This window comes from Sphaerodactylus townsendi, linkage group LG06, assembly GCF_021028975.2.
Source record: "Sphaerodactylus townsendi isolate TG3544 linkage group LG06, MPM_Stown_v2.3, whole genome shotgun sequence".
Classification (NCBI taxonomy): Eukaryota; Metazoa; Chordata; class Lepidosauria; order Squamata; family Sphaerodactylidae; genus Sphaerodactylus; species Sphaerodactylus townsendi.
Window position 1 is genome coordinate 78,199,378 of NC_059430.1, and position 26,532 is coordinate 78,225,909.

Consider the following 26,532-nt stretch of genomic DNA (forward strand, 5'->3'; position numbering starts at 1 on the left):
TCATGTTCTGGAAGTAGCCCATTGTACTCTGTAGTTGCCCTAAGTGCTGCTGTATCTCAAGACATTTTTGTTCAAAATCCTCTACAGTTAGCCAAACCCTTCAATAAATATAAAACAGTTATGGTCTTAAGAGGCTCTGCCTTTCTGTGTGATTCATGGTTGTGGTAAATAAAACTGGCAGAGCATTCTTTATCAAGATTCTAGTGCTCTGCAGTGCCCTCCCACCCCTGACCTCCAACACAATCTGTCAACTTCTTGTGCATGCTGCAGGATTCTTTAGATTCGCTTGGCCTTGGAATTAAATGAAAAATGATACAGAAATAGGATAAAATGTATTGGAGTACATGGAAGTATATTTGTGTGTGAACTTTGAGTTTTGACACACAATTTCATATCGTTAAATAGAACTTTGGCAATCTTTGGTGTGGCACATTTATTTCAGATTAATGAAATAACTGCCTGATTCTCTATTACCATCTTAGAGTTATGGGAACACTCCCCACATTTGGGTCATGTAATTTCCTGCAACAACTGTGTGTTTGTGCTGTCAAGCTAGAGCTGACATTACAACCCATTAGCGTTTTTCACACAAGAGACTTTCGGAAGTGGTTTGCCATTGCCTGCCTCTATGTGGGCTGAGAAAATTCTGAGAGAACTGTGACTGGCCCAATGTCACACAGCAGGCTTCAACTACTACACAGATTAACCACTTCACAACCACTTTTAACCACTACACCACACTGGCTCTCTCACAACAACTAGTCAGTGCTACCGAATTTGTCTTGTGTGTCCTCACTACTGGATGCCTCCGTTAAAATTGTTCTGAATCTTTGTTTATATGAAGGCTGGCTTTTTCCTGCTGCTCTGTCTTACAAGGCAGAATGTTCTAAAAAGTGTGTTAGGAATGTCTTATTAATTTCTAGCTTCTGCGGGTTGGATCCTGTGACTTCTTTCCACAAAGTTGGATCCTATGACTCCTTTCTGCTAAATCTACATTTCAGGAAGAAAGATTTCTTCCAATGAATATTTATTTTTCTAATGGAGGAAGGCTTCCTCTTTTAGAGAAAGACTTGGTAGAAAGGAATTAGGTGTGTGTGTAGGCGCACACACCCCACCCCCACATTTTTCTTACTGGAAATTGAACAAAAAATGTATTTGCATCCCAGGAACCATTGGTGCATTTTATGGTACATTTTGTACCCACTATCATGGACTTTCTTTAATTTTTGACTTACTTTAAACATAAATTGCAACATTAAAACATTTAAAATATATGCCATTTGTCTTTATAGTGACTTTATACAGCTGTTCCTTTGGTCGGAGCGATTGCAGCTTGTGTCTTGCAGCTGATCCCAAGTATGAATGTGTCTGGTGTGAAAACAGCTGTGTTTACTCAAAAGTATGCCTAACTCCTACCACCATCTGTCCTCCTCCAGTCATTACTCAGGTCAGTAAAGGCATTTAATTCATGTCTCTGAAAATACTGTAAATGAAGACAAAGGTGCTACTAGAACAAACATTCAAAGTGATTCTAACTCCCTAAGGCCATCATTAAAAAATTTGCAAAATCCCTAAGCAAGATTAGGGAGTAGCACAAGAAGTGGGTGAAACAGAATCAGCTGAAACTGAATACATAGAAGACAGAGATTCTGGGGCTAGACCATGGAGACTTGGGCTTGAAGTACCAGGTCGAAATTGTTGATGGTGTCCAATTAATACCAGCCATCAACCATCAGAAGTTTGGGTGGACTCTGGATGCCTCTTTTGCAATCAAGGCACAGATCACAAATGTAGCCACAGTGGCATTCCCCCCCCGCCCCCCCCAATATTTATCAGTTTAGGCAACTGGTACCCTTCCTTCCTCACCCTGACCTAGCCACAGTGATCCATACAATGGTCACCTCCAGATTAGACTATTATAAGTTCCTCTACATAGGACTACCCATGAGGCTGTTCCAGAAACTTCAACTGGTCCAGAATGTGGCACCATGGATCCTTATGGGGACCCCATGGAGAGTGCATATACAGTTGGTGCTCCACCAACTGATACTGACCTTTAAAGCCTTGAACAGTCTGGAACCATCATACCTGCAGGACTCCCTCACCCCATAAAAACCCCAAAGAGTCCTGCGCTCAGCTGGGAGCAGTTTACTGTCCAAGAAACATCCAGCTGTCCTCAACCAGAACCTTCTCAGCATTGGCCCTTGCCTAGTGGAGCTCTCTGTCAAGTGAGACCCAGGCCCTGTAAGGCCTGATGCAGTTCCACAGGGTTTGTCAGACTGAGATGTTCCACCAGGACTATGGTTGAGGACAGCAATGGTTTCCATCTTAGTTGGCCTTCCTCCCTTTCCTTTTACCTATTTACCTATATATTACCTTTTTCTATTTTAAATCCGTTTCATTATTAAGGGTACCCTTTTGTTCCTCCCAGCCCTTATTCTTTCCCCTCTTTGACTGGTTCCCCATTATTGTTATATGGTTTAAGGGCACCACTGGGATTTTAAAAGATATTGGAGATTTTAAATTGTAAATGATAAGATTTTAATTGTTGTTGGAATTAGTTGTAAGCCGCCAGGAGCCTGACTTGATTGGGAAAGAAAATGGGTGGGACAGAAAATAAATGGGTGGGTGGGTGGGGATGGATGGATGGATGGATGGATGGATGGATGGATGGATGGATGGATGGATGGATGGATGGATGGATGGATGGATGGATGGATGGATGGATGGATGGATGGATGGATGGATGGATGGATGGATGGATGGATGGATGGATGGATGGATGGATGGATGGATGGATGGATGGATGGATGGATGGATGGATGGGAGGAGCAGATATTGGATTTTCTTGTTTATTGATAGTAAGTTAGAAATGGTTCACTGGTCAAAAACTTGATTGGAATGCTGTTTCCATATCCTAAGTAGTCAGTGCTAGCAGTGCCTTACTATTGTTGGAGATGTGCTGATTCATGTCTTCTTTGCAGTTCTGAGGTAGATCAGAATACAAAAAGTATCCATAGCATTGTTTCTTCTGTTATTAGAATTGGTACAGAAAAGGGGTAACACAAGAAGGAAAAGTAGCCACATCACCTGAGCAGTACAGGAAAGACTTCTGCAGTAGGCCTCCCAGAACCTTAGGGTAGAGCTGGTTTGTGAGATTAATGGACCCACCATATTTCCTTATTTTTCTTCTTTGTCTTCATTTCATCTGGTTTAATACAGTGTGTGAAGTTATATAATTGTACGGATCACTGCCATACTATCATCTCACTGTCCAGACAGGAGAGCGAGGCAGTACCCTAGACACTTTTTGTTTGCATTGTTTTCCTATTGCATTGTAGTCCAATTGCATTGTTCATTGGCTGTCTCATGATGTCTGGTTGAATTGTTCTTTGTATTTTGCAATTTGTGTTCAATCTCAGTGAGAAGGCAGACTGTGAATGAAGTAAATAAATAAAATCATGTCACAAACTGTATTGAACTATGTAATACTATGTTGTGCAAGAAGGACAGATTGGCAGCTTCTAGTTCTGCTCTAATTCCTAAAAAGATGTTTTCATAATGTCTAAAACCCCTGTACACAACCAAAATACACAGTGGCCCAATGTTGGAAGAGTGTATATTTTTGAGGTAAAATCTTCAGCCTGTTTTTGTAGGGAAGATGACCTACCACATACTAATTTTAATTGCTCTTTTCTGTACCTGCTGTGACTCTATTTTTGTCAGATGCAGTAATGAGCACACCAATTCTTTCAAAATAGCTCTGTGAATATGCAGTTTCTATGCACATCACCATATCTGTGCCGATTTCCAAAACAGCTGCTTTTGGCCCAAGCGTTTGCACTCATTTATCAGTATTTTAAATCCTCCCCCCACCCAGAATAACACAGCTGCTTTTCAAATGTAATAATTCCATTGGGTAGTCATTTAGTTTGTTGCAGTAAAATAAAACTGAAGGCCAATGGCACATAACAGACTAGTTGGATTTATTCCAGTGTAAACATTGTTAAGTCAGAGCTCATGTCATCAGGTGTATCTTATAATTCAAAAGAAATTATGCTGGAGTAAATATTGTCAGTCTGTAAGATATCCCTGGACTTTGGTTTCAAAACTTGTCTGTTATGTGACTTGAAGAGCTGCAGTCCAATAAATACAAGCCCCAGACCCTTAAGATTAGCTCTTTAGGTCTTGGTTCACCATTTTGTCAGGACCTTTCAAAACAAGAACGAGTCCTTGTGTAAAGGGTGCCTGTTTGCTAGAAGCCTCAGCTATAGAACCTACAGCCAAAGAGAGATTTTAGTACATTTTGTTATCAAAAAGAAGATTATCAGATGCTTTTATATGGCTCCAAGAAAGGTGTAAACTAAGTGAAATGCAAGGCAGACATTTTAGATACAATAGTCATAGCCTGCTGAGCAGCTGTGTTGTAATAAACCATAATAGAATTCTATTTCTGTTAGGTGTTTGAAGTGTAACAGCTTATTATTGATTTTGTACTATCTGGGAAAGCAATTAACTTGAGATTTTATGGTAGAAATTTGTTAGCTCTTTTTTCTTAAAGAATATAATTAGTACCTCTGAGGAGTTAGACTACCTGATAATGCAGTTGAGTAGACTATATAAAATCAGTGATCATATAGCTGAGTCTCAAACCTCCAACAGTTTGATTCCCATTTTATTTCTTCTGCGTTAGGAATGGATTTTTTTTTATACCTAGGGTGTCATAAACTTCAAAATTAGTTGTTTAGAAGCTGGCAAACTGCCTGATTAGAGGCAGAGGAGGCAAGACACATGAAATTGAAACATGTCACAAAGATCTCTGGCTGACATTGTCACTAAAAGAGGGAGGGATTCCATATAGATAAGATCCAGGTGATGAAATCTACTTGGTCTGCGTTGACTGGAAAGCCTTGCTCCGCATGAGTTTGATGCTTGCAGTTGATCCTCCCTGGTATACATCTACCCAGGCTTCCTTCCTGTCACTGTTGCAATTCACCATGATGGTTAAGTTTGCAAATAAAAATCCTTACTTTATTGGAGGGAGCTGTATTGTAAATCTGCCAAAGGAAAAATAATTCTCTGCGGGATTCCATAGTACAACACTAAAATTCAAAGCAATGCCCATATAGCTGGTTTTGTCCCTTATCTTCTTCACCTTTCTAGTCACACAGGCAATATATCAATCTACAGCACAGTCCTTACAATTTTTAAGAAAAAGGTGAGTTAAAATTTAGAGTAGTTGTTCCCAACTCCATATCATTGTTTCAAGGAAGTGCCTAAATGCATTCATGTATATGTGAATGCAAGAATGTGTGCCCCAGTATACAACAGCATACTCTTCAGACCAAAAAAAGCAAAATAATTCCTTCCTCATCCTCTCAAAATATTCTTCATGGTATTTGGTTAGGGTTTAACCACAGAAATCTTCTATGATTTGTCTTGGAATTAAGCAAACGTCAAGTGACACATTAAAGTCAAAGGGTTGAATCTTATGACCCTCTTTCCCTAAGTCTTTCTTCAAGAAAGCAAGGCTGCCTCTAATGCAGAATGACTTTTTCTGATGAAGAAAAATCTTTGAAGAAAGTTGGCTAGAATGGAGTCATAGGATTAACCCCTAAAAACTTGTATTCCAGCATAAGCTTTTGTGAATCAGTGCTCACTGCATCAGATCTGACTCTTCTGTTAGTCTTACTCTCAAACTTCTGCTTCATTTTGCTATAACAGACTAATATGTCTACCCCCTGGAGTCTTTCTCATGGAGCTAAGTCCTTCTTGGGGGGTGGGGTGTATTCATAGACATTGCATGTTAAATGCTAGAGAGGGTATTAGAGCAACAAAGAATCATTCTGGGTTTTGGACAGCTACTACCCATCCAAAGGCAGGTACTAAGATGACAGAGGCAGGTAATGTAATGACACACTATGATATTTCTGGAGCTTATAGAGTGGTGGGCCATTTGTAAAACTTGGCTGACAGAATATATCTAGATGTACATGCAGCTGTAAATCAGAACTATGCAGTTCTAATGAGAAACATAGAGAAGAAAAGGTGAAAATAAATGTATATCACAACATGTTCATTGAATACATATTTTTGTTGTATTCTTGTGCTACCATCAAAATGTTTCAGAATTCTATGTAATCTTGAGGTTCCTACTGGCCTCATTTTCTCACAGCATCTTGAAAATAAATGTTCAGAAGCATTTTCCTGCCTGAAGACTTGCAGGAAATGTTAATGCAGTTTCTGAGTTAGTGAACTTGAAATGGGTATGGCTGTGGATATTCACAGGGAACTGGAGATGGGTGTTGTAGTGGCTGTCCACAAAACAAAAACGCATTTGTGTGTTGTAACTAGGGTTGTGCACCATTTTGCTGGTATTTTTCAGATTCAGTTTTATTTAACCTGAAATTTTTCAGAAAAGCTGAAAAAAATCAAATACCCATACCAGTAAAAAAAATTGTTAAGATATCCAAACATTTTGGCTCCATTAAAGTCTGTGTGATCCACACAGCACCAAACCTGGAGGTTCCTCTGAGGACAATCACCAGCAATTATTTTTCCCTTCAAAATACCCCTCCTCTCTCTCCTATTGCCCTGGAAACTAGCCAAAAGGGCAGAAAAAGGGCAACAGGAGATTGCCCCTTCCAAAGCAATCCAGTAAGTTGGGGAATATCTTTGCCAACCCAACAGACCCCACCTGGAAGTCCAGCAGAACACTAGCCAAGGTACTCTGTGTGTGTGTGTGAGAGAGAGAGAGAGAAACTTTAAATCCCAATCATCCGTCTCACAAATACTTATTTTTCCCCAGTTTTTTTCCCTATGCCCAAACATGGGCCATGGAAAAATCAAAAAGCAGAAAAAGAGCTGAAATGTTTTGACTTTCAATTTCATTTAAATTGCTACTTTTTTCAGTTTGACTTATCTGAATGCACACCCCTAGTTGAATGTCATACATTATACATACAAATAAGAATGTGAACTTACCATGTGTGCATCTTCACTAAGGCTTCACATATATTAAATTCCTGTTATATCCCTGTGCAGTTCCAAGTATTCCTGAGGACCTCTTAGCAATAAAGAGACAGAATGTCAAGCTGCCCCTTTTCCCTCTGAGAATGAACAGTCAGGTGATGTAATTTCAAAGCCTGCAAGTCATCTCCTCTCTCCAAAATCAGAATGAGATTCTGAGGCTTATGTCAAGAAATGCATCCATACTGTTGAAGCCCCTTCTATTTTGAGAACCTCCTGTTGAAACTATAATTTGATATTTCAAATTGCTACTGTAATTTATCAAACTCATCTCTCCATATCCTTAGATTGAACCAAAGAATGGACCACTAAGTGGTGGAATTTTGTTGACCATAATGGGATCTAATTTGGGCATAAGAGCTGAAGATGTCACAGACATAATGGTGGCAGGCACTAATTGTATATTTAAAGAAGAATTCTACTCTGTTTCTACCAAGTAAGTAATTGTCAGATGTTTCGAATGTCATAAAACTGAAACAGTATGTACTCAAACTGCAGAAATATACAGTTCAGCAGTTAAAGAGCTTTCAAATGTATCATTTGCTTCACATTTGTATATGGAAATAAATTGTAATTCTTTAAATAAGTTCTCACTGTAATTCCAGAGTGTAATTCCTTAATTCCTACAGTTTATAACTATGATTGAATGAGACACTTGTAATAACCACCTTTTTATGATCCTAAGGCTCCCACTTAAATTTGTTTCTTGTTTTTGTTCACATTCAGTGACTCCCTAATTTACTTTGAAATGAGATACATTAGTAATAGTTATCTCATGCAGTTCACATTTTGTTAAGACAAACCAGATGGTGTCACTTCAGGAAAGTTGTAAATTTTGCATGCTAAACATGTACAACCTTGCAAACATAGACAGTAAAACCTGCTGTACAAGAGAACCCGTACGTTAGTTTCTTCTAGTAAGGATACTTTTGTTATATTCATTTTTATTATGATGGTGGGAAACTTGCAATTTTCCACATCTAACATTATTATAAAACCATTTGCAAGCAGTGAAAGGATGGTGTGGCTCAAGATTTAGAAATTTCTTTGAAAAATTAACTTGTAAGCTCATCTTGAGTAACAATGAAATAAATGATGTAACTATTTTAATTGGCTGTGTATAATGAAGACCTGGAATTCATCTTGTTCAATCAAAGTAATAGAAGCAGAGACAGTGAGAGGCAATTTGAATGGCTCATTATGTTTTATTTGATGTTTCGTGCTTTTGACACTTCTTAAGATGGCACTTTCTCTCCTCCAGGCTTGCTTTTAAAAAAGAATGAACATTATGAAAGATGCTTATTTAGATGTTGATATATAAAATTGCCTTATATCCAACTAGGGTCGTGTGTAAAGTTGAAGGGGTACAGGAAGCAAGGCGAGGTGAAATTGTAGTTGATGTAAATGGACAACAAGGCAAATCAATGAGCGAAGTGCAGTTTACATATCAGGTGAGTTTGTCAGTTCCTTTCATTGGGTAAGTATCATATTTACATTTCTTCTGGGGAAAATGCCTTTGTATTGGCCTTTATTCCTTGAGTTTATTGAGAAATATTTTGTTCAGTTGTTTGACCCCAAATGGAAATAATTTTTGGTACAGATAGTGTGTGCAGTCACGATAGGCATGCAATTACCTACCTACCACCACCTACTTCCACCTACTCCATCTGCCTGCCACCTACCTACCTACCTACCTACCTACCTACCTACATACATACATACATACATACATACATAGAAGAGATGAAGAATTTGGATTTACATTCCCCCTTTCTCTCCTATAGGTGACTCAAAGGGGCTTACAATCTCCTTGCCCTTCCCCACTCACAACAAACACCCTGTGAGGTAGGTGGGGCTGAGAGAGCTCCGAAAAGCTGTGACTAGCCCAAGAACACAGGCTAATCTGATTTCCCCAGATAAGCCTCCACAACTCAAGCAGCAGAGCTGGGAATCAAACTCGGTTCCTCCAGATCAGAGTGCACCTGCTCTTAGCCACTACGCCACTGCTGCTCCTATGTACATACATACTCTGAAACATGCATGCATGCATACATACATACATACATACATACATACATACATACATACATACATACATACATACATACATACATACATACATAAGCCTTTGTTGGCATAATCAAACAACAAATATGAAATACAACAGTAATAGGAGCAAAGACCAAGGAAGACCAAGGAATAATATTTATATGCTATTACATACTATCAGCTATTTCCATAATAAAAATCACAAAAATCAAAGTCAGAGTTGTTCTACAGTAGGGATAATCTAATCAGATCTGGTAACTCAGATTGAAAAAGAGGGTATACATTGGTATCTTTGGATCTGATTTTAACAAATCTGCTGCAGTGCAGAAGCTGGTGGGCCAGTGTTTCGACCACGTTGGATTTGCAGCTGCATAACCTTGCAGATTTTCCTAGGTTGCTGAACCTACCATTTAGTAGGGCAGAGGGCATAACGTTGAACCAGCCAATAGTGAGAGCTCTACTTGAGTGGGGGTTTGTTAAAACATAAAGATAATATGGAATTAAATGGAATTAAAAAGTTTACTGCTCTTGGCCTCCGATCACCCTGTGCTTGGTGTCATGCTCTGAAGTGGCGGGATGAGTCCCCAGAAATGTGCTGCAGTGGTGGTACAGTCCAGCGCCCTGCCCTTCAACCCTATCGAATGGAATGGAATTAAAAATGGAATTAAAAATTGTGTAGGGAATGGAATTAAATGGAATTAAAAATTGAATGGAATTAAAAATTGTGTAGGGGAGCAAGTTCATTGGGCTTCTAGATGTAAATCTGCAAATTCCCGATCTAGAAGCCCGTCTTTAAGCATATTGAACGTTTCTGAGCAGGACATTAAATAGAGAGATTCAAGGGGCACACCGATAGTTATGATCTTCCTCTCTATCAAAGAAAACCAGGGGTTAGCCTGTGTGTCCTGGAGTATCAGGGAGACAAGAGAATGTTCGGATGGAAGATAGTGAAGACGGAGCCAAAATCTAAAGGCTCTGAACCATTCTTTGAGTTCTAGGGTATTTTGCCCCAATTCCAAGCACAAGGCTGCGTAAGGAACACAGTTTGGAACTCCCATTATTTGATGAAAAAAAATTGATTGAGGGACTTTCAAAGCATGGTTCACGGTTTGAATCCAGATAGGGACCCCATAAAGTAGTTGGGATTCAATCTTTGGCATGCAATTACCCATGTTGTCACCATGGCAAAAGATGGCCTTAACTGTATCCTAATTTCTGTAATACATTTGTGATGGTTCAGTTGCAGAAGCTTGTAATGCCTGCAAGACAAAGCTGAGTGGCTCTGAAATAAAATTGGATTCTCAGTTAACAAAGTAAACTTTTCAAAGAATTTACCTGCCGCTTTCAGAAATAGAAAACAGAACTAATGTGTCTTGGTATGTTACTGGAAGCTAGGGTTATGTTGTTCTTGAGAGCATTGGTTTGCCTACTGATGATTTTAACTTTCCTAACAAGTAAAAGCAGAAAGGAAATATATGTTGCTCGGTCACAAGTTGAAGAGTCTGGTTAAATATATAATACTAGCAGGGCACCCATGCTTTGCTACACATACTTCATCATAGGCTCTCTATGAATTTCGGGGTGACATTCAACACACTTCTTTACAGCCTATTTGTGAACTTTGGGGTGACATGCAGCATATTTCCTCACAGCCTGTCTGTAGACTGATGGGTTTGTTTTCGCATATTTTGCAGCAGCTTCCTGTAGTTATCTTTTTATAATGCAATGTGTTATTGTTCTCTTTCACCTGGTGGGCTCCAAAAGACGTCATGTGGAAGCAGCCGTTTGTATTTTTGGGATGCAGAAAAGAAGTGTTCTGTCATTGGATGCTGATGAGTGAGAAGGCTATGAAGAGGTTCAGGATAGGGTTGAAGGGCAGGGCGCTGGACTGTACCACCACTGCAGCACATTTCTGGGGACTCATCCCGCCACTTCAGAGCATGACACCAAGCACAGGGTAATCGGAGGCCAAGAGCAGTAAACTTGTCTGCACAGTAATCAATCTGATGTCCATATGCAAAACCCGACAAATGTTTAGTAGTGCAAGGTGATAGTGTGGTTTGTAATGTATGTTGTTAGTATTTGGCTGTAGCGGTGTTGTTAACGTGAGGGTGGGGGGAGTACTTTTTCACAGCCTGTCTGTTAACTTTGGGGTGACATTCAGCCTGTTTGTGAACTTTGGGGTGACATGCAGCATATTTCCTCACAACCTGTCTGTGGACTGATGGGTTTGTTTTCGCATATTTTGCAGCAGCTTCCTGTAGTTGTCTTTGTATATTTCAGTGTGTAAAGCGCTTTCTGCGTTTAATTCCTCTTCTCCATGTAGCGATTTCAGCAGAAGGGATAGGTTCGCATGCATTGTGGAGGGCGTTTGTGAACTTTGGGGTGACATGCAGCATATTTCCTCACAGCCTGGGTTTGTTTTCGCATATTTTGCAGCAGCTTCCTGTAGTTGTCTTTTTATAATGCAGTGTGTAAAGCGCTTTCTGTGTTTAATTTCTCTTCTCTCTGTAGCGGTTTCAGCAGAAGGGATAGGTTCGCATGCATTGTGGAGCGCAGTGTTAGAGTGCATTTGGCGCACCTTGGTGAAAGACATGAAGCTGATAGTGTTTAACTGTCACCCTTAGAATGTTCGTGCAGCATGTCTGTGGATTGAGCGGTTGGTTTGCCCTTAAAATGTTCGTGCAGATGGCCAGAGATGACCAGTGAAAACAGTAAATGTGTAATAACTCGAGTAAAACTGAATATTTTGAAAAATCCTTTCTTAATGAGCACCTGCAGTATGTAAGGAACAGGTGTGCCAAATTTCTTGTGTGTGGCTTCGGTGGTTTTTGAGTTCTGTGCATGAGTCAGTGAGTGGTATTTCGCATTTATATATATAGATTACATTACAATTCTAAAGCAAAGGAGATGCTGGAGCTATGGATTCTGAGCCTTTGGGGAGGGCGGTATATAAACATAATAAATGAAGGAAGGAAGGAAGGAAGGAAGGAAGGAAGGAAGGAAGGAAGGAAGGAAGGAAGGAAGGAAGGAAGGAAGGAAGGAAGGAAGGAAGGAAGGAAGGAAGGAAGGAAGGAAGGAAGGAAGGAAGGAAGGAAGAAGGAAGGAAGGAAGGAAGGAAGGAAGGAAGGAAGGAAGGAAGGAAGGAAGGAAGGAAGGAAGGAAGGAAGGAAGGAAGGAAGGAAGGAAGGAAGGAAGGAAGGAAGGAAGGAAGGAAGGAAGGAAGGAAGGAAGGAAGGAAGCTATAGCAAAGGAAGATAATTTTGCAGCACATCAGGCTTTTGTTGAAAAATGTTAACTGACTACTAACCTCCCCACAAAAACCTGCCATCTCAACACAAGATTGTCTAGAGTACATCACCCTTGCTACATGAAAGAAATGCTTTGCAAGAACGTTATTTTCAAGAACTGTTGGCCTAAGTGATATAGCTTGAGTTTTAGCTGGGAAAACTAACAGCCCAATCCAGAGATGCTGCAGCCAGGGACTTTCAAGCAGCTTGGGAAGGCACATAAAACACACAAAAGCCTCCAGGCTTCATGAAGAGTTCCCATAGGGCAAAATGCACTTATACCATTCTTTTGTGTGGCCTAAGTCTGTGGCCGGGGAGGGAGACATTCCCAGACTGAAAGCCTAGTGGAGACTGAGTAAAGTCAACTCAACCCCCAGGAATCCCTATAGCCTGCCCACCAGTCATACTGGTGTCCTCTGTTATGCCAGCACAGCTCTAGGGGAGGCAGCCTCTTCTGGGTCAAGCGCCATGGAGCTCTATAGTGCCCATTTGCCATCCCATTTGCCCTCCCTGCTGACGTAGGTACCATTTAAGCTGATGAGGTGGGCAAAGTGCCAGCATGGATCCGCACTCCTTCCAAGACATGCCCCCCCCCCCCCGGATTGGGCTGCCTGAGTGTTAATGGATGTTACTGAGGGAACATGTGCTGTAAGAAGTAAAGGCAGTACTGGAGTTAGGATTTGGAAGCTTAGAGATTTGCCAAGCTATGGCCAGCTTCTTTCCTTCTGCTGATTATTTTTTCCATCTAAAAAAGGTGAAGATAAATTTATTCTGGTTTTTTTACATTTAGAAGCAATCTGGCCTCTTAGAGAATCTTCTATGATTGGACATGGGCTTAAACAATTTGAACCAAACTACAGACATATCATGCCCTAGCCTCTCATTTGGTCTGTGAGAAAAATATTTGAAGCATGGCTAAACCCAAGGCAAACTATATTGCTGAAAAGTTTAGTTTATTTATTAATGACTTACATTGTGTAAGAATACAGGAAACTCTCATACATGAGTTTGTCAGGATAGCTTTTGCTGAAAACATAAACTTCCCCAAATGAGTCAATAATTAAAGCTATGATAGATTTTAAAGCTTTGAAAATTCAGGAATATCACTTTTAGAACAATCCCAAAAGCAAAAGGATAGAACATGTAACCAGAATTTCTATACATGTTGGCTAGATAGTTGGGCTCAAAAATGACATAACACAGACAGATCCATGATTGGGCTCTGTCTATGTTTTTAAATTGTTAAGAGAAGGAACTGCAAGGACCCTCTTGGAATTGTAGCTGTGCTGGTAGGGGTAGCCAACTTCCTCTCTTATATACTGTGAGATGCTGAAAGATCCTTAATATTAAAAAGATGGTGAGCTTAGCTTTTGTCTATCTGTCTTTTTACTTGGAAGTCAGCCTGGATAGAAAACCATGTCTTCCACTCCTTGATAGGAAAAACCCCTGAATGGCCTTAGTTCTATTACGTTTCTCTCTCACACACCTCTGTTGCCATTTTAAAAATACTGGAAGTATGTCTGCCATGGATCTTCCAGCATCTCATCTGACTTGACCCACAGCAATAATTAGCTGAACAAACAACTGTATGCTGCTGACTCTGGGAGTAAATCTATTCTTTCTTTAGAGAAAGTTTGCATAATCTGATGTGACTGTGATGATAATATAAGACATAATTTGCACTCTCAAACTAAGAATAGCTAGTTCAGGATTCCCAGACTGAATCTGGGAATCAGGATGAAGGTATATCCTTTCTGCTTCACCAGAGGTTTTCCTTCAATCCTAAACAAATTTACTGCATTCAGTGACCCACTGGTTTTAACAGGTTCAGGCTGGAGTGAATCTGCCTAATATTGCTCTGTTAAAATCTCACATACAATCCTATTGCGCACAGTTTTATTCTGAAAAGAGCCTTCCATTAAATTTATAGCACTAAAAAAGTGTATGGCTTGCTTTATTTCCCCATTAAGGAAAACATTAGGTGTGCTGAGGCAGCTTTCTTGAGCACTGGATGATTATATTAAAAGAATAAGACACCCTGTTTGTGTGCTCCCTTTTATGTTGCGAAGAGCTTTATTTAAAATTTAAAATCATGTGCATGACCAAAAAGTGTTGTTATTATGCATCAAACATAGACAATAAAACATGTAAAAGAAGGGGGAGAAAAAAAGAGTTGAAAAAATATTTTCTTTCCTTTTCAGTGTACTGAAAAATGCCCCCATAGTGTAGACAAAGTTCAATAAAAGTTGGTGCTTTCAAATTCCAGTAGTGTCGGTGGGACAGTAAACACATGTTTAAATCTCTCTCAGTAAAATCAACAGGACGCTACAATACTTATTGGTTAAATACTGCTCAGTGGGGTTGTCAGCTCAGGGTTGGGAAATACCTGGAGATTTTGGGGGAGGAGCCTAAGGAGGGCGGGTTTTAGGAGGGGAGGGGCTTCAATGGTTTATAATGCTATAGACTCAACTTTCCAAAGCAGCCATTTTCTCCAAGTAAAATTATCCACAGTTTTCTTGGACAAAATGACAGCTTTGAAGGGTGGGACTGTATGGCATTATATCCTGTCCTCTCTAAGCTCCACTTTCTGACCTCCAGGAATTTCTCAACCTGAGTTGGGAACTATAATATGTGAGTATGCGCTCATTCTAATGAATGAAGAAAGCGGTGTGGAGAAATACTTTGTATCTGTATGCGGAAGTGCTCACTGACATCTTTATTCTTATGTTCCTTATTCCAGCGTGTGGGGGAGGGGGGCGGAATTCGCCAGCACTGCCCTCCACTGCTTCCATGGGCCGATTCACCCTTCCCATTTGGATTGGATTGATGCTCTAAGAATCAGCAGAAACTCCATGGTTTTCACTACAGGGCAACATGAAGTCACTTTTGGGTTTTTCCACAAAGTGATGTTAATATTATGCACAATCCTGCTATTCTTCCTCCACTCATTTCTCTGTCCCCAAAGCTCCAATTGTTGTCAAGCACAGCTATGAAACTCACAAGCTTTGTCCTCTCCTTTCTTTCTCAGGCTCTTTCATAAACTGATATTTCTGCCCACACTCTTCCTTTCTCTGGTTTTGATCTACTGCTTCCTGATCCAATTTTGCCTTATTTCCAAACAGCATATAAACAATGGGGGTAGGTGCAGTATACATTAGCTAATCAAACCACTCTGCACCACAGGCTACCAGTACTTGTGAACAAACATAAGCTTCTTTCTTAACAAATAGGCTGTAATGTTTCTTATTTTAAACAGAATTTTAAAAAATATTTCAAAGATTCAGATTCTGTAAGTGTCAGCGATGTTGTACATGATACATCTCTCCAGTGTGAGTTCAAGATGTGTGTTTTGTGTCTTTCCCATTCATGACATTAGGACTTGTACAAGAGAAGCTCCTATATTTTGTACGTCAAGATATGTTCTACTGTTGCTGCTTTCATGCCTGAAATGCTGAGTGAAAAGAAATTATCAACTACCTGATAGAGAAGCACACACCAAAAATGCACAAGTGTAGGAACCAAAGTACACTTTAATAATAACAATGAAATATATTCAGCATTAAGCAGCACAATATGCTAAAACTACAATGCTAAATTGCCAGTAAACCAATATTTACCATAAATATGTATAATATTTTCCTCTTTCCTCACAAACCTTCTAAAACTCTATGTAATTTCACATTATTTCCCCCTCTTAAGTTCCAGAAATGTTTTATTTCCAGTCTGGAAATGTTTTATCTGAAAACCCTTTTACAATGATTCTTTTGTGTGAAATGTTTTAAAAATGTTTCCCCTTGCTGTGTAGGCATGTTTAAAATGTTTTATCTTTCCCATTGCATTTTCCACACCACTTGACCATCCCTGAACTTTCCCCTCAGACTTTTTCGCAAATATTTATCTCTTTGCTTGTTCATTAAGAGCAAAGTCTCTTTTGAATATTGTGCTGTTTGTTGTTGAATATATTTAATTGTTATTGTTGTTATTAAATGTGCTTTTACTTTGGTTTCTCCATTTGTACATTTTTGGAATTTCCTCACTCAACCTTTTTTAGTTACCTAGTTGGGTTTTGTTGTTGTTCCCCTCCCCCCTTTTTTGGTTTAACATGGAAGCTCATGAAACACAGACTTTTCATTTGGGAGTAGAAAACTACCTGACATACAATGAGAAGGAAATTGATATATTCAATATTAAAGCAGAATAATTTGCACTTTGAACTCTACTATGTTGAATTCTGTTCTGGGGTCTGCCCCTTCTATTCAAGGGTGAACCCAGTGAACATGTAAGTATTTACTGCACAGAAATCTGGTCAGTAATGATTGAGGAAGAATGAGGAAGAAACTGCTAGTTGTTGTTCCCTATACTGCAGGAGTTCCCTATAGCTTTTTTCTTTCTCTTCTCAAAATAGAATAGGTTAGAACAAATGGTTGACACATTTTATACAGGCAGCACTGATATAACTTAGCTGAACCCAACAGATTAGCATGGCCATGTTTAGCCAAGCCCAGTATAATGGATTACTCTATGCCACCTGACTTATCTGTGGAAATTCAGGTTAGCCCTCATGTCAGTATCCATTTATGTCCTATGAACCTGACCCTCCTAATATCGACCCCTGCTCTAGTCCCATTTTGTATTTTTATTTACGGTAGTATATGTGCAGGCATATATGAAACATCGCACCAGTACTAGAGTTCCCTTTCAGGCATTCCATAGACCATGAATTACAGCTTTGAAATATACATACGAGAACCCTGATTTTCCAGGGTTCTGCGACACGTGTGCTAAGGCTGAAGATATGTTATTTATTTATTTATTTATTTATTGTATTTGTATACCGCCCTCCCCGAAGGCTCAGGAAGGAAGAAGATATTGTGGAAGTGTTTACATTTTGCCCCTTTCAAAGAAAATAGTGATTGTATGTGTTCACAGGATAGCAAGTAGTGTGTTCTTCCCATATGCACAAACAAACCTAATGTCTGAAAAATATTTACATTACTAATGACTAATAGGACTAATATGAAATGGAGTAAAAGCTGTTGTATTGCAAAGGGAAGTTGTAATGGGCATGTGGTGCGAGGGGATTGAGCCTGATATAAACTTTAGAGAAAGATGGCTTCAGTATCCAAATTAGGATTTCCAGACAGTGCCTGACAAACAGTGGGAGGATTGTAGGCAGGGATATGGGGGTTGCAACCCTTGCTGTGGCACCATGTTCTTTCCAGTGAAAAACTGCAAGTGCTACAGACAGCTCTAGGAATCACCAGAAAGTCTGGCAATCTATGTAACTTCTGGTTGTTGTTTTTTACCAAAGGTGACATAAGGGTTGCAGTGAAGAATCATTGGTGGATTCTGCATGGGCCAAAAACAGCAGTGTGAAAACGGTGTAAAATGGTTTGAATTGGTGTAAAAGGGTTTACACAGTTTTCACACCGCTGTTTTTGGCCCATGCGGAATCCGCTATTGTTTTCCCCCCCCATTTTTCTCTCACCTCTACTCAGAACAGTGACAGGAATCCTTCACCCCCACTGGAAGAATGGGACTCCTAACCCAAATTGAACTTAACAGGAAGCAAAGTGTGCCAGTAATATGTTTTTGTTGTAATCTCCCAAATTATATTTTATTCAGGGCATGAACGTATACACATTTAACCCCACGTAATATATGTTTCGGTAGGGAGATAAGGACAGTTGCTTCTCAGTATTATTCACTATAATGAATATGCCTGAGCTGCAGTTAGAAGCCAGTAGTGGCCTAGCAAAGCCAATTTTATGTATGCTGTAAAGTCAGGCCCAGGCCATTAAGTTTTGTCAGGAATCCATCCAAATCCATCTGTAACAGTGTCTTTATTCTTGTCACTCTTAAGTTGATATACTCCACATGAGAGTATGCCTGAGTAGAAGATTAATTGCAGTTGTTTTGCTGAATAAGGAGATGTACTCTGTGGTACAGAAAAAAAACCACCCAGGTTCATTATATATCTCTCAGCAAGTAATATAAGCAATGAAACATTACAAGGTGTGCATTATATCCAAAACAAAAGCTAATGATTTGTGAATATCAGGGCAGAAGGTAATGAGAACTTCCCATCAGTCAGAGGGTGTGTGTGTGTGTGTGTGTGTGTGTGAGAGAGAGAGAGAGAGAGAGAGAGAGAGAGAGAGAGAGAGAGACTTGGTGCTGACAGGCTTTGGCTGTGTCTGTTTGCACGGAATACACTTTCTACAAGCCCATACAGCCATGTTCCAGATATTTTGAACATTCTTTCACCATCAGAATGATTACTTTGCTAATTTCTTCAACACTTCTTGTTAACTAAAGTAGCTAACTACTTTTTGTCTGTGGAATTATTGTCTCTTATCTTATTATATGACTTTTATTTTACTATATCTCCTTTATTGATTTGGTTTTATGTTTCTTTGTAAGGCTTGTGGCTATAACACTTAATAACTATTTACATTTGAAGAAACTGAAATTGGACAATCCTTTACAAAATACATAACCAGATATGGCAAATTCAGTTCCAGTTTGTTAAAAAAAAAAGGGCAGGATTTATTGTAACATCGGGTGTAATTATTTCAGAACTTTGTTCAGTTTTCTAATTCAATTCAACTGACTTATGAAAAAGAAAAATGAATGAGACATTTGTATTATACATATTTTTAGAGGATTAGATGTCTTACGGTTTAATACTTTGTTGACATCATAAACTAGAGGGAAGAGTTAATTTTACAAGTCTTTTGTACTGTAAAAACACACTCTGAGTTTTACAAATTGTGCCTATTTTGGGGCTCACGAAAGAGACTGATTCTAATTAGGAATGTCATGAAAAATCTCTCTCCACTGGAGAATATTGAACTCTATTTTTTTTACTTGAAACTACATCCTTACTGTCTCTGCCCTTTGCCATCAATGCTCAGTAAAACCTGGAAGAAGATATTGTGGAAGTGTTTACATTTCCCACTGTTCCTTTCTGGTATGAATAGAAACTTCAGTGACATTTTTTGCATGAGGTTTGCATTTGCATGGAAATGGTAAAAGCCTCTCAATCAGCACTTTGCACCACGTTTTGGAGAGTCACAAAATACATTTGGCTTGGATCCTTCCATGGAGAAAGATTCCTCACTCAGTAGAAGGGCACTGTGACAAAGCACAGCACAGGTCTCTAGAGAGTCTCAGGAGGGGCCTGATATAATCCTTGTGGTTGTAGGCTTCCACTGGCTAGCCATCAGGTTTGATTCATGCATACCCAGGACTCCACCTGCACCAGCATTTCCTTTTTCAAAAGGCAGACTAAAGGGTGCCAGGTCTGCTGATCATCAGAGACAGGCCTCATGCCCAGGTACTCTGTGTTCTATAAGAGGTAGAGTTGAACCACTCTGCCCCCTTACTAGGCAGAGCTATTTTGCTCTTTTGCTAAGGAAGACCCAAACTGACAGGTGGGAGTCCTCCTGTTGTACTTCCAACATCCAGTGACTTCTTTGAAAGTGACTGGATGCTGGAGCAGTGCTCCTGTAGTCTTGGGAGCAAAACAGCTGTTTAGCTTTCAGTGGCAGGACAGTCTCCTGTCTGTCACAGGAAGTAACATGGGTTCCCCTCCCAGGAGCAGCATTTGGAGGAGATTTAGGACTGCAGTGGGAGTGGGGATGCAAGAAAGTAGCATTCTGTGGGTGGAAATGCTCAGCTGGGTTCAGCCATTATATGTTTACAGAATTTTCACATCCTTCTTCAACACAGTCTATATATCTTTTTATTTGTAAAGCCAAAGACCTTGTGTCTACTGTTCCTGTAGTTACACTCAAGTAAAATATGAAGGGAACTGGAAAAGGAGCACTACATCACAAACTGAAAACAGTTAAACCCAAAAGAAAACCTTCAGAGACAGAACCAATATGTAATCCATTTTGTTGAAGGGAGAACCTTGAAATCAATAATAGCTTGCAATTGTGTAAGCTTTGAATATGAATCTGTTCACAGTCTTTCACTGATTCTAATGATCTGCTGTTTCATTCAGAATCCTATTAACAGGAAGCAAGAAAAACAAAAACTGAATTTAACTGGTTTGTGACTGTTTCTCTCACACAGGATCCAAACCCTACAGGAATACATCCCAGAAAAGGTCCCCAAGCTGGAGGAACCATCCTAACTATCACTGGCACAAACTTGGACACTGGCTCAAGACAAGATGTTAATATTTCCCTTGACAGTGTGCCCTGTGAAGTGTGAGTATAAGGCATACATTTGCTGCAACTATATTTTGTTTTTTCCCTCTCTTGTGTGGTTCTCAAACTACAAACTGGGAAGGCCCACTGGAGGTCCACAAGTCACGTGAAAGGGCAGAGAGTAGGACCTTCTCAGGCCTAGCCATCTAACATGAAAATGGAGTACTTGGGCAGCCCCATTCAGTGGGTCAGGTACCTGGCCATGGTGCCAAGCCATGCAGGGCCACTGCCTCCAAGGAGGTTTCCCTGTGGCATGGGGAGGCTTAAATCGCAGAAAAGCCTCCCTGTCCACTGGAAGTCCTCATTGGGCTTAATGAACTTACTCTACCTTTTCAGAGGTGTAACTCTGAAGCCCCAGCTGCCCCGCCCTCCCTTCTCATGCATGCCACCCCTCTCCCTCCCCTCCCTCTGCTAGGGTGGGTGGGCCATGTCCAGATGCTGGGCCCTTCCCCCATAGGATTAGGGAGCTGGCTACAGAGTAGCATAACCAACATAGAATGGAGCCCCTTCAGCACAGATCCGTTCACTCTAGCATTATGATCAGAACTCTCCCTCACAATATCCTCACACAGCCTTTAGAACTCTGCTTTTCTCAGCCAGTCAATCACAAGCAGTCCTGACTTAACTCCTTGTGGGCTGTAGTCCACCTGATGTAAATAAGGCTAAATGTTGGAATTCCTCAATCCATTGGATTATGGAAGTGGACATTTAGCTCTCTTACATTTTATTTAAGTGTTAGCAGCAGAAAGGGCACAGATGGTCCATTTTTGCTTATCATCAGCATCCAGAAGGCAGGCAAATAGTTAAAAGTACATAAGCATCTTCAAAGATCAATTAATATTTTAATACAAAATTTATATAAGTAATTACTCCCTCCCCAAAAGACTGGATAACTGGGCAGGCCCAAAGCATATGTTTGGAGACATCTATTATCAATTATAATGCCAACAATTACACAACTTTACTTAGTCTTTTACTGAAAAGGTGCTACGGACTGGAGTCTATCCAGTATGGGTCATGGTTGATCTTGCTCATTTAGAGGGTGGTATATGCAGAAAATGAGCAAAGTTTTTGTGGTCAAGTATGGGGGATAGGCATCATGTCTCTGCTTGCAGTCTTCACTATGCATGTTACTATGATTATTGGCAGGATAAACAAATAGTAGAAGGCTGGATTGTCCCGTGGAAGATTCTCTGCATGCTTTGCTATCCTTGCTTGCCTTGCTTGGACTCCAAGGATCTCAGCATGTACGCTAGACATGTAATTGCGTGACTCTTCATGCCTCTGCTGGTAGCCTGCCACCAGTCCCTTTGTCTACCCAAACAGCCAGAAACCAAGAGATAAGCCTCTGGCCCTCCTAGGAGTAAAATCAAGAAAGTCACCCATTTTTGCAAGGTTAGTTTCAGAAAACAGTTAACAATAGTTGTAGCTGTAGCCAATTCAGGCTATAATACTGGATTCAGATTGAAGCCTCCTGAACATAAAGATAGCACAAAATATAATTAAAGTGATTTATTAAAAGTGTGCAAGAATAGAAGAGCAGTCAACAGTGAGGATAAAATAAACTAAGTTTAAAAGATTTACTACTCAACATTGATGTAAACATCCAGATGTTATCCAAAAGGCTGAGTTTTTCAGTAGTCCAACTGCAGAATAACATTTCCAGGCAGCAAGACTCGCTAACAAGACAAGATACAAGGCATAAAGTATACACCAAGGCAAAACACAAGACCAAACAAGGACCATGAAATAAGCAGGGACCAAAACTAGAATGAAGGATCTGAGCTGTATACCCACAAACCTGCATTGGCCTAATGCTGGTTAGCCAATCAAATGTATAGTTAATGATTTTCACCAATGAACTCTGATGCTGGCCAAGTGACCTAGGGGTCAGATGAATTTGTTGATGAGATTGGATGCTGTGCAGCTGTGCCCACACCTCTCAGCAAATACTCTCTCCTGTGATTAGATGATCTCAGGCTGGTAACTAGATGTGATCCACTTTCCCAGTTCAGGTGTCCTTGGAGCTGATTATATTTGATAGTGTGAACTACACCTGATTCTCATTTCCTTATCTAAGGTTCTGCAAGCCAACAACATGCATAGTTTCAGTGAAAAAAAAACACCTTCCATCTTGGCTGGGCCTTTAGCCTGAACCAATGTTTGAATAAAACAAGAAACTGCATTATGCTACCAAGCAAAATAAAATGCAAGGAAATATGCATGGGATAAGACAGCACTTTCTGTATTTTATTGAATTTCTTTCTTCTTATTTCATATAATAAATGCATGGACAGCAAGCCCCACAGGATCATCATAGCCAGCGCTAAACAGACAAACATTCATTAAAATTATATTGTCTTGCAACAAATAAAGTAAGGGTACTCCTGAAGATTTGTTTATAACAAGAGTACTGAAAAAAGACTCTGCTTTCAGTTGGTCAGTTGCTTGGGGCATATACACCATATATTTTAAATGAGTGCCTAAAACTGGTACATTTTATTCTCTGTGGATCAAATAGAGAATAGAATAGAGAATGTTTTTCAGGCTCCCCTGGCTATCTGAGGATTGGGGTTTTTTTTACACATCTCTAGTCCAGTTTTAATCCCATTTAATCCAAATGTCAGTTGAACTAAGCAGTGGTTAAAATATCTATCTAATTTATAAAGTAAGAGGATAATCTCATCAGTATTACCTTTTCCTTGTTTCTTCAGTATCCAGTTTGGTGAAGAAATTGTTTGTGTTACTGGATCAAATAACAAGGTTGGGAATGCTATTGTAACAGTACAGCATGGAAGCACTGGAAAACAAATAGAGCATGAACCCTTCACCTATACAGAGAATCCTAAAATTGATGGCATCCAGCCCAAAACAAGCATACGCAGGTAATACTATGCTTCTACTTCAAAGCTTTGTTCAACTTTTGTAAACCAAGATATAGATTTTATTGTAATACAATAAAACATCCAATGTATCAAATTTTATTCATTGTTCTTGTATCTCTACAGTCCCACATGGGCGACTATGGAGACATTTTGAAACTCAGACTTTACAGGGCAGTCTACCCCTCTTCCACACTGCTTTCCCGCCAGGGGCATACCACCCTAGGGACATGGGAACACCCATGTTGTCAGGCACACGCTTTTTGGTCATGTAGAGAGAGAGCCAGCCTCCAGGGATGCATGGGGGCTTCACAGCAGGCAGCAGCGGCGCCCCATCCCCCCAGGCTTCCTACAGCTGGTTTCTGTCCTCCCCAGGATCTGGGGAGAGCAGGAGTCGGCCTCCAGGGATGCATGGGGGACGGGGCTCTGCAGTGGGCGGCAGTGGCACTCCACCCTCCCAGTCTCCCTGCAGCCTGGCTTCTGCCCTCCCTAGGCCCTGGGGAGAGCAGGCCTCCAGGGACCCCCAGGGGTCGGGAATCAGCAGCAGTGGCACTCCACCCTCCTGGACTCCTTGCCATCAGCATCAGAAAGTGAACTCTTTGATTCCAGATCACTGATTTCCTGAGTTCCATCGATCGGATCTGGTGTATCAATTAGATCCAACAGCATACCCCTCTAGACCTCTCCTAGAGGATTCTTACGGTAGCCATTATGATTACCAGAAAGGATCCATACATTTCTCTCTGTTTTGAGGGAGATCTTGTCAGCATCATGTATGTAGCCCCAATAAAGTCAAAAGTAATCCTGATTCCCCAACAGCACAGGGAGAGGACTTCTGCGACAGCCCTCTTCCCTCAGGTATCCTAAGGAGATGTTTTAAGAGGTCTTGAGCCAGTAACTGCTGTCAACCTCAATTTACAGGGTAGTTGTGAAGATAAAATGAAAACTGGGAGAACACTTGTGCTTCTTGGTGGAAGGAAGGGATAAATGTGTACTAGATAAATAATTCCTTAAGAGAGGCCAAGGAAGGAGCGCAGCCAACCTCACAAAATACATGAATGATAAGGAAAACAGCAAAGTGTGATTAAAGCCGTATGTACTTTGTTGTGTGACAAAGATTAATGTAGTACATTCACTTCTGTTAAAGTTGAACACAGAAATGTGGCAACAAAATTCAGAAACAGATATTAGAAGATGCATATATCTTTTTAAAAACGTTTCTAGGGAAAATACACTGTGGTAAGATTAGACATTCTTCATTCTTGTGACGTTTCTCCTCTGCACAAAAGATTTTGGAAAGAATTGGTGGATATTAAATATGGGTTTGTTAAATGTCTGTCCCACCTTTCTTCCATCATGGAGCCTAGAGCAGGATTTGCCGGTAGTCTCCCATCAGAGTACTGTCCTGGTAAGTTTCAGCAAGGCTGGAGCAACTCATGCCCTCTGATTATAAATAACTAATGAAAAATGAGCCTAATGAAAAATTGATACCAGAACAGACCTTCAGGAGTTTGGGAGTGATTTTGGATGTCTCCTTATCAATGGAGGCACAGATCAAAACGTAGCCAAAGTGGTGTTTTTCTACCTGTGCCAGGTCCGGCAGCTGGTCCCCTTCCTATCTTGTCAAGACTTAGCTACTGTAATCGATGCAATGCTACCTCCAAATTAGACTACTACAACCGTTGAGACTGACCTGGAAACTTCAGCTGTCTAAAATTCAGTGGTGTGGTCCCTTACTGGGCTGGTGCATATCCAACCAGTCCTCCCCCTACTGCACTGGCTCCAGCTGGCATACTAGATCAGATTCAAGGGTTTTGGTATCAACTTTTAAATCTCTAATCTGTCTGGGACCATCATACCTGTGAGACTGACTGTCCCAATATACCTCCAATATGCGTATCAGAAAATAACCTACTGGTGGTACCTGACCCTCCATCCAACTGTCCTCAATGACATACATAGCTTTTTCAGCTGTGACCCAGGCCTGGTGGAGTACTATTTAATGAAACCAAGGCCCTGCTACACTTTTGCAGGGCCTGTAAGACTGAGTTGTTCTACCAGGCTTATGGTTGAAGGCAACAACATCTATCAGGCCTCCCCACCCCCACCCTCCATTCTTTCCTTTTCAGTTTTCCTGTTTTAAATATTATGAATCTATTTATTCCCTTTTATAGTGAGCTTAGCTGTTTTTCCTTCTGCTCCACATCTTATATTCCCATAATTGGTCCTTTTAATATTGAAAATTTTGATATTTTAACTGAAATTGTATTTTAATTATGTTGTAAACTCCCCTGAGCTTGACTTGTCAGGAGAGGTGGGCTAGAAATCTAATAGATAATACACCTATTACTGGTAAATAATTTGCTTGTGAGCAGAAACAAAAGTTCATTCTTCACTGCTTTATTTTATGCGCTTGAATTTCAGTGGAGGACGAAATATTACTGTGACTGGGAGTGGTTTTGACATCATTCAGAAGTTTTCTGTGGAAGTCCTAGTTGAACCTTTTGGGGATTTCTTATCAAAGAAGAGGCGAAGGCGGCAGATACAGAAATCACAGAAGGTAACAGCTATCCCTTCTTTATAAAGAATCATTTGCTTTTTTGTCTGGGAAATCCAAACGTCAATGACATATTTCCATTGGCTTTAATGCATTCATCAGCCTGCTGAAGGAATCTCAGGAATATTAAAGTAACTGCTGAAATATATATTTGAATACTAATAATCCTGCATAATGCTGAGAATTTCAAAAATAGATATAAATTTAAGTTTGTATGTTGTACTCTTTGCCAATTTTGGTACTTGGGAGGCTATTCTATAGCCATTATAAAAAACAAGAATGGTCAGCTGTCTTCAAACAGTTAAAATGATTACCTGTGAGAGATACTAAAAGCAAGCAACAAATATACACATAGCATTCAGCAGTGTCTGACAGAAATCTCAGCATTCTCTAGGGCTTCTCAGAACTTTCAGACATTTACAACATTTCTGTGTAAATCATATTAATATTTGCTTCAACATAAACACTTGCAGAATTTTTGTACCTCCAGAGCTGGTTTGTTTTTAACC

General features: G+C 40.2%; 1 protein-coding gene across 4 annotated transcripts in view; it reads left to right on the top strand.

Moving 5' to 3' along the window:
- Positions 1-26,532, top strand: part of PLXNB2 (plexin B2) — a 399,620-nt gene that overhangs the window by 318,123 nt on the left and 54,965 nt on the right. For all 4 annotated transcript variants that reach the window (XM_048499274.1, XM_048499272.1, XM_048499273.1 and 1 more), the window contains 6 exons: positions 1,293-1,447; positions 7,317-7,465; positions 8,372-8,480; positions 20,448-20,584; positions 23,299-23,469; positions 25,891-26,026. In XM_048499274.1, coding sequence (XP_048355231.1) covers positions 1,293-1,447; positions 7,317-7,465; positions 8,372-8,480; positions 20,448-20,584; positions 23,299-23,469; positions 25,891-26,026 — 857 coding nt within the window. The remainder of the gene's footprint in view (positions 1-1,292; positions 1,448-7,316; positions 7,466-8,371; positions 8,481-20,447; positions 20,585-23,298; positions 23,470-25,890; positions 26,027-26,532) is intronic.